Raw genomic sequence first — 12,143 nt, forward strand, 5'->3', positions numbered from 1 at the left:
AATATCCAATAAATGTCGTTCCACTTCATGATTGTGTCCCACTTGTTGTTGATTCTTCACAAAAAAATACAGTTTTATATCTTTATGTTTGAAGCCTGAAATGTGGCAAAAGGTCGCAAAGTTCAAGGGGGCCGAATACTTTCGCAAGGCACTGTATATAAAATCATTAGCCTATTTAGCTTCCATTTTCAATAGGCTACAGTCCTTAAAGGTATAGTTCACCCAAATTACAAAAACAACACTTTGGTGTCCTTATCCTGTGAGCAGTTATGACAGTAATCCATGCTTTGTTTTAGTTTCCTTGAAACTGTTTGTGGCACAAATTTCTTTCAAGTCATGGGACCAATGTTAGAATTTTTTACTTATCATGTCTACATTATCCGAAAGTATCTCAAATGAATTGTGAAGCTCAACAAAGTCACTGTTTTGAACATGATGTGTGAAAAATGCTCATTTCGGTCCCATGACTTGAATGGGATTTGTGCCATTAGCATGTGGAAACACGTACTGCCAAGGACACTAAACTAGAGCATGGATTGCTGTCATAACTTGTCCATAGACTGCTACCAGGGCAAGGAAACCTATCCCTATGGACTGTAGCCTACTCTAGTGTGCTTGTCCTCTTGCTCAGTTGTGCTCTGTGGCCTCCCACTCCTCTTTCTATTCTGGTTACCCCAGTTTGCACTTTAGTTTCTTGCCAATTTCTCGCATGGAATAGCCTTCATTTCTCAGAACAAGAATAGACTGACGAGTTTCAGAAGAAAGGTATTTGTTTCTGGACATTTTGAGCCTGTAATCGAACCCACAAATGCTGATGCTCCAAATACTTAACTAGTCTAAAGAAGGCCAGTTTTATTGCTTATTTAATCACGACAACAGTTTTCAGACTAGGGAAAAGGGTTTTCTAATGATCAATTAGCCTTTTAAAATTATAAACCTGGATTAGCTAACACAACATGCCTTTGGAACATGGGAGTGAAGGTTGCTGATAATGGCCTCTGTACGCCTATGTAGATATTCCATAAAAAATCTGCCGTTTCCAGCTACAATAGTAATTTACAACATTAAGAATGTCTACACTGTATTTCTGATCAATTTTATGTTATTTTAATGGTCTTTTTTTTGTTGCATTTCTTTCAAAACAAGGACATTTCTAAGTGACCCCAAACTTTTGAACGGTAGTGTAATTGTTTCATGATGCTTGCACAAGCCCCTGTTCAGGATTTACCCACCAGCATTAAGTGACAACAGCAGGCAAGTAAAGGAAACTGAACACCGTTATTTACAGCATTCTCTAACACAACTCACTTGCCCAGACAAGACGAAGTTGTTTCTGCAAGACCTAAAACCCTTGGAAATACTGGAATAGGGGAAGGACACATCCCCGAAGGGATTTGGCTGTACCCATCATTACATGCTGTATTGGTGATGAGCTCAATACACATTGTTTTTCTGTTCTGGTCTTGGTGATATGCTACATTCTGGATTTAAAAATAGTTGGATTGTTAATTGTTTGTACATTATCAACATTTGCACACAAAATCCGCTGGTTCTAACCAAGGACCCTGTTAGACCAATGCGGTCCGCTGGTTCTAACTGAGGAACCTGTTTGACCAAGGCAATCCGCTGGTTCTAACTGAGGAACCTGTTTGACCAAGGCAATCGGCTGGTTCTAACCGAGGAACCTGTTAGACCAAGGTGAGGGGGCAGCCCTTAAAATACAGTACAGGTCACCGGTGAGACAAAGTCCATACAGAAAGAGAGAGAGAGACTCCATCATCTCCATTCGTTGATAAGGTATGCTGACTTTAAGATATTGCATATTGCTAAAAGCTTGTATCTAGAACCATACCATAGGCCAGTGGTTCTCAAACCTCTACTGAGGACCCACAGCCATCCCATGTATTTTATCTACTCCAGAGCTAACACATGTAATTAAAATTGTCAACTTATTATCAAGTCCTTGACTAAGTGAATCAGGTGAGCTAGTTCAGGGCTACAATAAAATTGTGAAACGTCTGGGGGTTCAGAGGACGTCTTCATTTAGATATTATATAGAAAACAATGCTTGTGGTATCCTCTATAACAAAAATCCCAAATTCCAGGATCTCCAAAAATATTGTAACTATTATATGGTTTGGAAAAAAGTGTTGATGCTTTGAACGATAGAACCCCTTTGTCTGTGTTAAGTATTTGTTGTCCTTTTCCAGTTTTCCCGTTGGCTCACCATGGTTGAATACAAAGTAAAGGTGACTACAGGGGAAGTTCTATTCTCTGGCTCATCTGACTACATTTATGTCACACTCATTGGAACAGAGGGGGAAAGTGAGCGCACTAACCTTGACAACTATGGCCTAGATTTCATGACTGGGATGGTAAGTTACCAGTGAGCAATGAGGGGAAATGCTTAATGCTGCAATATGTAACTTTTTGGCCAACCTGACCAAATGCACATAGAAACGTGAGTTATAAATCTGTCATTCTCATTGAAAGCAAGTCTAAGAAGCGGTAGATGTGTTCCATATGTTCTATTTCTATGCTTCCCGTTCTTAAGTTTAGTTTTTACTTTGTGTTGTACACCAGCTTCAAAAGGCTGAAAATACTGTATTTATGCTTATTGAAAATATATTTCACCACGGTTTAGACAGCACAATGATTCTCTACATTATCTATGTTTATTTTTTCACATAAACTTAAATTAGGTGAATTATTAGAATTTTAGCAACCAGGAAATGGATAGCAATTTATTCGTAGTGCTCCTTTAATATAGTTAATGAATAAATATTTTATAATAAAGTATCAATTCATTGATTACTAATAATGTATCCCCTCAAAACAAAATTGTCAACTTATTATTAATATATATATATATATATGTATTACAGTACCAGTCAAAAGTTTGGACATACCTTTAATGCCAAGAGTGTGCAAAGTTGTCATCAAAGCAAAAGGTGGCTACTTTGAAGAATCTCAAATATAAAATATATTTTGATTACTTTAACACTTTTTTGGTAACTACATGATTCCATATGTGTTATTTCATAGTTTTGTTGTCTTCAGTATTATTCTACAATGTAGAAAATAGTAAAAATAAAGAAAAACCTTTGAATGAGTCGGTGTGTCCAAAGTCAGACCTCATCACGTTTTCCACATTTTATTACGTTACAGCCTTATTTGAAAATATATATTTTTAAAATATTCTCATCAATCTACACACAACACCCCATAATGATTAAGTGAAAACAGTTTTATAGACATTTTTGCAAATACCTTATTTACATAATTATTCAGACACTTTACTTAATACTTTGTTGAAGCACCTTTGTCAGCGATTACAGCCGTATTGGGTATGATGCTACAAGCTTGGCACGCCTGTATTTGGGGAGTTTCTCCCCTTCTTCTCTGCAAATCCTCTCAAGCTGGGGCAGCTGGGTTAGAGCGTTGGACTAGAAACTGAAAGGTTGCAAGATCGAATCCCCAAGCTGACAAGCTAAAAATCTGTCGTTCTGCCCCTGAACAAGGCAGTTCCTAGGCCATCATTGAAAATAAGAATTAGTTCTTAACTGACTTGCCTAGTTAAATAAAAATACATTAAAGTAGTCTCAGGTTGGATGGGGAGCGTCGCTGCACAGCTATTTTAAGGTCTCTCCAGAGATGTTAGATCGGGTTCAAGTCCGGGCTCAGGACATTCAGAGACTTGTCCCGAAGCCACTCATGCATTGTCTTGAGTGTGTCCTTAGGGTCCTTGTCCTGTTGGAAGGTGAACCATCTCCCCAGTCTAAGGTCCTGAGCGCTCTGGAGTAGAGGTCGACCGATTAATTAGGGCCGATTTCAAGTTTTCATAACAATCTCTAATCTGCATTTTTGGACGCAGATTATTGCACTCCACGAGGAGACCACCTGTTATGGGAGTGCAGCAAGGAGCCAAGGAAAGTTGCTAGCTAGCATTAAACTTATCTTATAAAAACAATCAATCTTAACATAATCACTAGTTAACTACACATGGTTGATGGTATTACTAGATTAACTAGCTTGTCCTGCGTTGCAAATAATCAGTGCTTTGCAGGCGGAGGCAGTGCAATTGCCGTACCAGGCAGTGATGCAACCAGTCGGGAGGATGCTCTCGATGTTGCAGCTGTAGAACCTTTTGAGGATCTCAGGACCCATGCCAAATCTTTTTTGTTTCCTGAGGGGGAATAGGCTTTGTTGTGCCCTCTCCACAACTGTCTTGGTGTGTTTGGACCATTCTAGTTTGTTGGTGATGTGGACACCAAGGAACTTGAAGCTCTCAACCTGCTCCACTACAGCCCTGTCGATGAGAATGGGGGCGTGCTCGGTCCTCCTTTTCCTGTAGTCCACACTCATCTCCTTAGTCTTGGTTATGTTGAGGGATAGGTTGTTATTCTGCCACCACCCGGCCAGGTCTCTGACCTCCTCCCCATAGGCTGTCTCATCGTTGTCGGTGATCAGGCCTACCTATCAACTCCCGAGATTAGGCTGGCAATACTATAGTGCCTATAAGAACATCCAATAGTCAAAGGTATATGAAATACAAATGGAAATAGTCCTATAATTCCTATAATAACTACAACCTAAAACTTCTTAACTGGGAATATTGAAGACTCATGTTAAAAGGAACCACCAGCTTTCATATGTTCTCATGTTCTGAGCAAGGAACTTAAACGTTAGCTTTCTTCTCCGACACTGTGGTTTTGCATTATTTAAACCAAATTGAACATGTTTCAATATTTATTTGAGACTAAATAGATTTTTATTTCTGTATTATACTAAGTTAAAATAAAAGTGTTCAATCGGTATTGTTGTATTGGGCGGCCAGCTCTAGGAAGAGTCTTGATGGTTCCAAACTTCATCTATTTAAGAATCATGGAGGCCACTGTGTTCTTGGGGACCTTTAATGCTGCAGACATTTTTTGGTACCCTTCCCCAGATCTGTGTCTAGACACAATCCTGTCTCGGAGCTCTACTAATAATTCCTTCGACCTCATGGCTTGGTTTTTGCTCTGACATTCACTGTCAAATCTGGGACCTTACTGTATATAGACAAGTGTGTGCTTTTCCAAATCATGTCCAATCAATTTACCACAGGTGGAGTCCAATCAAGTTGTAAAAACATTGCAAGGATGATCAATGGAAACAGGATGTTCCTGAGCTCAATTTCGAGACTCATAGCAAAGGGTCTGAATACTTACACTACCGTTCAAAAGTTTGGGGTCACTTACAAATGTCCTTGTTTTTGAAAGAAAATAATAATAATTGCCCATTAAAATAACTTCAAATTGATCAGAAATACTGTGAAGATATTGTTAATGTTGTAAATGATTATTGTAGCTGGAAACAGCTGATTTTTGATGGAATATCTACATAGGTGTACAGAGGCCCATTATCAGCAACCATCACTCCTGTGTTCCAATGGCACGTTCTGTTAGCTAATCCAAGTTGATCATTTTAAAAGGCTAATTGATCATTAGAAAACTATTTTGCAATTATGTTAGCACAGCTGAAAACTGTTGTGCTGATTAAATGAACAATAAAAGGGTATTGTATGTGAATACGTTTTTTCTGCAAACATTTCTTAAAACCTGTTTTCGCTTTGTCATTATGGGGTATTGTGTGTAGATTGATGAGCAAGATGTAGTATTTAATCCATTTTAGAATAAGGCTGTAACGCAACAAAATGTGGAAAAAGTCAAGGGGTGTGAATACTTTCTGAATGCACTGTAAATATATTAACATATCTTGTGTTTTTAATCGATAGATACAGTGGATAAATGATTGAGATGAGGAGAGAATGGAACATAGAATGGAACATAGAATCAAAATCAAATCAAATGTATTTATATAGCCCTTCTTACATCAGCTGATATCTCAAAGTGCTGTACAGAAACCCAGCCTAAAACCCCAAACACAATCAATGCAGGTGTAGAAGCACGGTGGCTAGGAAAAACTCCCTAGAAAGGCCAAAACCTAGGAAGAAACCTAGAGAGGAACCAGGCTATGAGGGGTGGCCAGTCCTCTTCTGGCTGTGCCGGGTGGAGATTATAACAGAACATGGCCAAGATGTTCAAATGTTCATAAATGACCAGCATGGTCAAATAATAATAGTCACAGCAGTTGTCGAGGGTGCAACAAGTCAGCACCTCAGGAGTAAATGTCAGTTGGCTTTTCATAGCCGATCATTGAGAGTATCTCTACCGCTCCTGCTGTCTCTAGAGAGTTGAAAACAGCAGGTCTGGGACAGGTAGCACGTCCGGTGAACAGGTCAGTGTTCCATAGCCGCAGGCAGAACAGTTGAAACTGGAGCAGCAGCATGGCCAGGTGGACTGGGGACAGCAAGGAGTCATCATGCCAGGTAGTCCTGAGGCATGGTCCTAGGGCTCAGGTCCTCCGAGAGAGAGAAAGAAAGAGAGAATTAGAGAGAGAGCATACTTAAATTCACACAGACACCGGATAGGACAGGAGAAGTACTCCAGATATAACAGACTGAAACATAGAATGGAACATATAATGGAAAGAATGAAACATATAATGGAAAGAATGGAACATATAATGGAAAGAATGGAACATAGAATGGAAAGAATGGAACATATAATGGAAAGAATGGAACATAGAATGGAAAGAATGAAACATATAATGGAAAGAATGGAACATATAATGGAAAGAATGGAACATATAATGGAAAGAATGGAACATAGAATGGAAAGAATGAAACATAGAATGGAACATAGAATGGAAAGAATGGAACATATAATGGAAAGAATGGAACATAGAATGGAAAGAATGGAACATAGAATGGAAAGCTGTGCAGTCTGTGTTTCAACCCATGCCTCCAGGAGCAATGTGTTGTTTTGGGGCGGCAGCGCCGGGCACATTCTAGGGATATTTACACGTGAATAGATATTTTGAAGTGATCTTATCTTGAGGTGCTATGGCTTATCTTTGAGGACCAGCAGAACCAGTTTACACTGCTCACTGGTTTCCCTTTTAAGAACATTCGTTGGTCCAGATTGTTAAAAAAAACACTTAAAATCCTTTCTGTCAACTTAAGGTATGTCCTTATCTGTACATTACCCCCCTAAACATTCCATTTAATGTTTAGGGGATAATCATAATGAATGAGATCCTGCTCTTCAGCCCAAGCATGTAGCTAGCTATTCAACACCCTGTACTTCTCCATTCTCTACAGACAGGGACCTACACTGTGACCAACCCCTCGTCTCTGGGGCGCCTCCTCCTGGTTAAGCTGGAGAAAGAGCAGTACCTGTTCCTGCCAGAAAATGAGTGGTTCTGCTCCAAGGTTGTCGTGACGACACCTGAGGATGACGTAATCCTCTTCCCTTGTTACAGATGGTTGTCCAGGGGGGAAATTGTGGAGCTGAGAGGAGGAAAAGGTGTGTCCTGATTCAACATTTGTTCTGAGGATGCTCTAATGCTTTTTATAATCCTGCTCCTACAATAAGTGTGTAATACATCTTGTCCTCCTCTCCACTTCACAGCCAGGAAGGTTTTTGAGGATGAGCTCCCTCTACTGGTGCACCATCGTAAAAAGGAGCTGGAGCTTCACAAGAAACTGTTCCAGTGAGTGTTTTTACCAGTTGTTTTTGTAGGACTGTCTGCAGCTCAACACACAGCAGACAACAGTCAGTCAACTTGTCTGTACAACACTTTTAGATTGATTGTGTGTGTGTCTTCTCTTCTCACCATTAGGTGGATTGTGTATGCCGAGGGAGTCCCCCACATCAATAACGCCACTGAAGTCTCAGCCCTCCCTTCTGAAGTTAAATTTTCTTTCTCCAAAATGTCAGAGTTTATCTACACCAAAGCTGCAGCGTAAGTTCAAAGCAGACGGCACACCTAAAGCAGTTTAAATTCCCACAACAGTACCAGTGTAACATACTGTATGTTCGACAGAGGAGGCTGGTGAGGGGAGGACAGTTCATAATAATGGCTGAAATGTAGTGAATGGAATGTATCAAACACATGGAAACCAGGTGTTTGATTCATTCTATTCCAGCCATTACTATGAGCCCATCCTTTGATTTTAAGTGCCACCGCTGATGCTCATCCAGATGCACAGAACCTTTCCTATGACTGTGAGGGAATAAGCATGGCCTATAACCTGTCTCTTCCCATCTTCCCCTACCAGTATAGCTGAGCTCAAACTGAAATGTCTGGTGAACTCCACCGAGCAGTGGAAAGACCTGGAGATGATGAAAACTGTTTTCTGGAAAAATAGAACACCCATTTCAGGTAAGAGACCTGATCCATTGAATTGGATATCAACTATAAGGGTCATTTTGAGATATCAGTAAAAAGTAACTCCTACAAAAAATAGGGATTTATTTTTTAAAATCCCTTCCTTCTAGAGTATGTCTCTGAGCACTGGAAGGAGGATGACTTTTTCGGGTCCCAGTTTCTGAATGGAACCAACCCCAATGTGATCCAACGCTGCACAACGCTTCCCCCCAACTTCCCTGTCACAGACGAGATGGTACAGCCCTTCCTGGAGGACGGGAGTTCCCTGGCGACGGAGATGCAGGTATGAATTATGAATTAGATTGTAAGTTATCTTGCAACTCTGAAGTGGGATGTGATGTTCCCTAAGGTTCAGGACTTGGATCCCTTCTGTTCACTTTATACATGCTCTCCTTTTGTAACATCATCCGTGAACATCCATCCTTTTTTTTCTTCGTCCTGTAATAGCATGAGCTACTGCTTAACCACCCACAGGGAACAGACGTCAGTTCAACTTCTACTTTTGATTTACATTTGGTTGAGTTATCAACTAACGTGAAATCAACAAACAATTTCACCAAGTCATTGGATTTAAGTTGCAAGTTGGGTGAAAAAATAGGAAAATACCCTATGTTGATGGCTTTTCGCGTTGGTTCAATGTCATCCCACTGAATATTTTTTGTTGAAACAACATTTATTCAACCAGTTTTTGGCCAGTGGGTACTTTAAATTCCCTGTTCCCATAAAGTCTTCACCTCTGTTTCCTGTCCTCCCTACAGGAAGGAAACATATTAATTTGCGACTACAAGAGGCTTGAGGGTGTGCCAACCCGGGTGGTCAATGGTAAACCACTGCCCCTCACGGCTGCCCTCTGCCTGTTCTACAAGAACCCAGAGGACAAACTGCTGCCTATCGCCATCCAGGTACAGTACACATACCTGGAAACAGGGGCAGATGTTACAATGTTGCAAATGCTTAGTAAATATGTTCCTCAGAAGTGATGATTACTTCTGACCTCTGGGTTTCTCTTTTCTGGTCCTGTATGGCTCAGTTGGTAGAGCATGGCGCTTGCACCGCAAGCGTCGTGGGTTCAATTCCCAGGACCACCCATATGTGAAATGTATGCACACATGACTAATGTATGCACACATGACTCTGCTAAACGTCATATATTATCTCACAGCTGGAGCAGCAGCCCTCTAAGCAGAACCCTATATTTCTGCCTAGCGACTCGGAGCACGACTGGCTGCTAGCCAAGATCTTTGTGAGGAACGCAGATTTCTCCGAGTTCCAGATCAGCTACCATCTACTGGGCACTCATTTACTGGCAGAGGCCTTCACTATGGCAACCTTCCGGAGCCTTCCTATCATGCACCCTCTCCACAAGGTATGACAACCTGACACAGACTGGGGTCCCACCAAACAATGAAGAGCAAGAAAATGCATGTTATAGTCCCTGAGCTGTAAATTCAGTCATAAAACAAATTGTTCACCTTCTCTTTGCTCATTTTTCTTTTGTTCTTTCGATTTCCCCTCTGTTTCTGCATAGTTGCTGATACCCCACTTCCGTTACACCCTGCAGATCAACCTTCTTGCGCGAAAAAGACTGATTAGTCCTGATGGACCCTTAGCAAATGTACGTACCTTAAATGCATTGATTCGTCCGATACAATTCCATGTTTACCACTTGTATTGACGTAAACTTTTCTTTTCTTTAGGGTGCTATGGGACTGGAGGGGTTGAAGGAACTCTTGAAAAGGGCACAATCAGAAATCACCTACAGCTCCCTCTGTCTGCCGGAGAACATTGTTGCACGAGGACTGGAGTCCATCCCCAACTTCTACTACAGGGAGGATGGCCTGAAGCTGTGGAACATCATCAACAGGTGGAGCTATTTATTTGAATAACCCCTCATGGCAAAGTTTGAATAACACTTCCCTATTATTCAAAAATAACACAACAGTATGGGCTGAAGCTTGATATCAATACTGTTAGTAGCTAGCTTGGTTTACTGAACATGCCATTAAAAATGTGTTGTGATGTGAAGCTTCGTCAAGGGGATGGTGGAGCACTTCTACTCCTCTGACAGTGAAGTGTCCAGGGACTCTGAGCTTCAGGACTGGATCCACGAGATCTTCATCCATGGGTTCCTTGGAAACGGAAAGTCAGGTACGTTACTTATGAAGTATCAGTCAATAAAACCAAGAAAGCTACACTGTTGTGACGTGTTGTACTACCTATCCTTCTCATCCACTGCTGTTGCCTCTTAGGAATCCCTAAGCGATTTGACAAAGTGGAGGAAGTTGTCAAATTCATTACCATGATTATCTTCACTGTGTCAGCTCAACATTGCGCCCTCAATATGGGGCAGGTGAGTTAAGGAAGAGAGCAATTCAATTAGCCAGCTACACACTATAGAATTTCATCAAAATTTGAATTTAGGCTATAATCACATAGTTCATGTTTTGTTTTAATATAGCTATGTTACTTAAACTCAAATTTACTTATTTTGCCTTCTGACCATTGGTTTATACAAGGATGTCTCTCTTTCCTAGTTTGACTATGGTGGTTGGGTACCCAACAACCCCCTGTTACTGCGCAAAGCTCCTCCCACCACGAAGGGGAGCTCAAGCATGAACACCATTTTGGAAGTACTGCCAAACATCAGCACTACTGTCAATAACATGGCTTCCACATGGCTGCTCAGCAAGAGATACTCAGACACGGTGAGTCCCCTAATTGTTTCACCTTGTAAGTCAAGATCCGCTATGTTTTTAGAGTCATGTCTGTAATATGGTGCAGTCACTGTTGCTTTTGACAAACCCATTCATAAATACGAGTCTGATTTGTTCACTTCTAATCTAAAATATACGTCACTTAAATCATGTTTGTGCTGTCTTCCTTAGATTCCCCTTGGTACATACCCAGACCAACACTTTGATGAGGCTGTCCCCATGCAGATGATTAAGCAGTTCCAAGCAGAGTTGTCCTACCTCAGTCGATCAATCATTAAGAGGAATGCCATACTTACACTACCCTATAACTACCTGAACCCTGCCGAGATGGAGAATAGTGTATCCATATGATTGAGCTTATGCCCATTCAAATGATTACAGTTTACTTAAAGATGCAGTCTGGGATCTTAAGCTTAACAAATGAATAACATATTGTACTGTTGGGTTCTGAGAAAATGAAATATACTTATTCATGTCACTGAGGGAGAGAGGGTAATGTATAACGTAAACATTATATAAGGTATCCTGTTGAAATATTGAGTGCAGGGAAGTGATCACGTGGCAGGCATTGATAAGGGGAGAGAGCCATGGATTAGTGATGAAGTGGGGTCTAGGTCAGGTCACTTTAAGGGAGAAATACAAGTTTAGCACTTAGTGTCCGACCTAGCAATAAAGATGCAATGGTTGTACAGATGTGTAGGAGGAGACTCGGCCTAGGAGGAAGGGTTAAATATCAGTGCTTGTGTGAAAATGTTTTTGTCTAATGCAGCTGTATTGATCCTCTGGGAAGAATAAACTTGGTTAAGCTTTCATAATGTCCATTGAGTTTTTACTCTGAGAATTAGAATGTAACAGTACAAATTATATTGAAGAAGAAGGCACTGGTTGCTATACACATTAAATGTTTGGGAGTGTGCGACTTTCTTTCTTCTTACGAATTGGATTCGTAACATATCATACTGAATGTACACAACATAACATATCATACTACATGGATGGCGTAGTAAACAATTTGATGACGGAGTACACGAAAAAGGGGACCTGTTTTGTCTTGTGAGCACCTCTTTCAAAACTACTGGCTGAAATTATACAAAGGCTCTGGAGCAGCTGAAGTCCTGAAGTCACTGAGTACCACCGAGTCCTGGATTAAAGTCG

At 40.7% G+C, this 12,143-nt stretch overlaps 1 protein-coding gene across 2 annotated transcripts; it reads left to right on the top strand.

The window, feature by feature from the left end:
• Positions 1–569: 569 nt before the first annotated feature.
• LOC110522385 (polyunsaturated fatty acid lipoxygenase ALOX15B) lies at positions 570–11,798 on the top strand. Of its 2 annotated transcripts, XM_090233003.1 has the most exons (15): positions 570–1,797; positions 2,211–2,375; positions 7,205–7,409; positions 7,515–7,596; positions 7,726–7,848; positions 8,165–8,268; positions 8,385–8,557; positions 9,033–9,176; positions 9,437–9,640; positions 9,803–9,889; positions 9,972–10,138; positions 10,301–10,422; positions 10,524–10,624; positions 10,809–10,979; positions 11,160–11,798. In XM_090233003.1, exons 2-15 carry the CDS (start codon positions 2,229–2,231, stop codon positions 11,337–11,339), a joined length of 2,010 nt encoding a protein of 669 aa, XP_090089129.1. In that variant the 5' UTR covers positions 570–1,797; positions 2,211–2,228; the 3' UTR covers positions 11,340–11,798. The 2 variants fall into 2 exon arrangements, with proteins under 2 accessions (XP_090089129.1, XP_090089131.1); XM_090233005.1 differs by lacking the exon at positions 2,211–2,375 and having other exon boundaries at positions 592–765.
• The last annotated feature ends 345 nt before the right edge of the window (positions 11,799–12,143 follow it).

This window comes from Oncorhynchus mykiss, chromosome 4, assembly GCF_057628025.1.
Source record: "Oncorhynchus mykiss isolate SJ-2025 chromosome 4, ASM5762802v1, whole genome shotgun sequence".
In the NCBI taxonomy this organism is placed as follows: domain Eukaryota; kingdom Metazoa; phylum Chordata; class Actinopteri; order Salmoniformes; family Salmonidae; genus Oncorhynchus; species Oncorhynchus mykiss.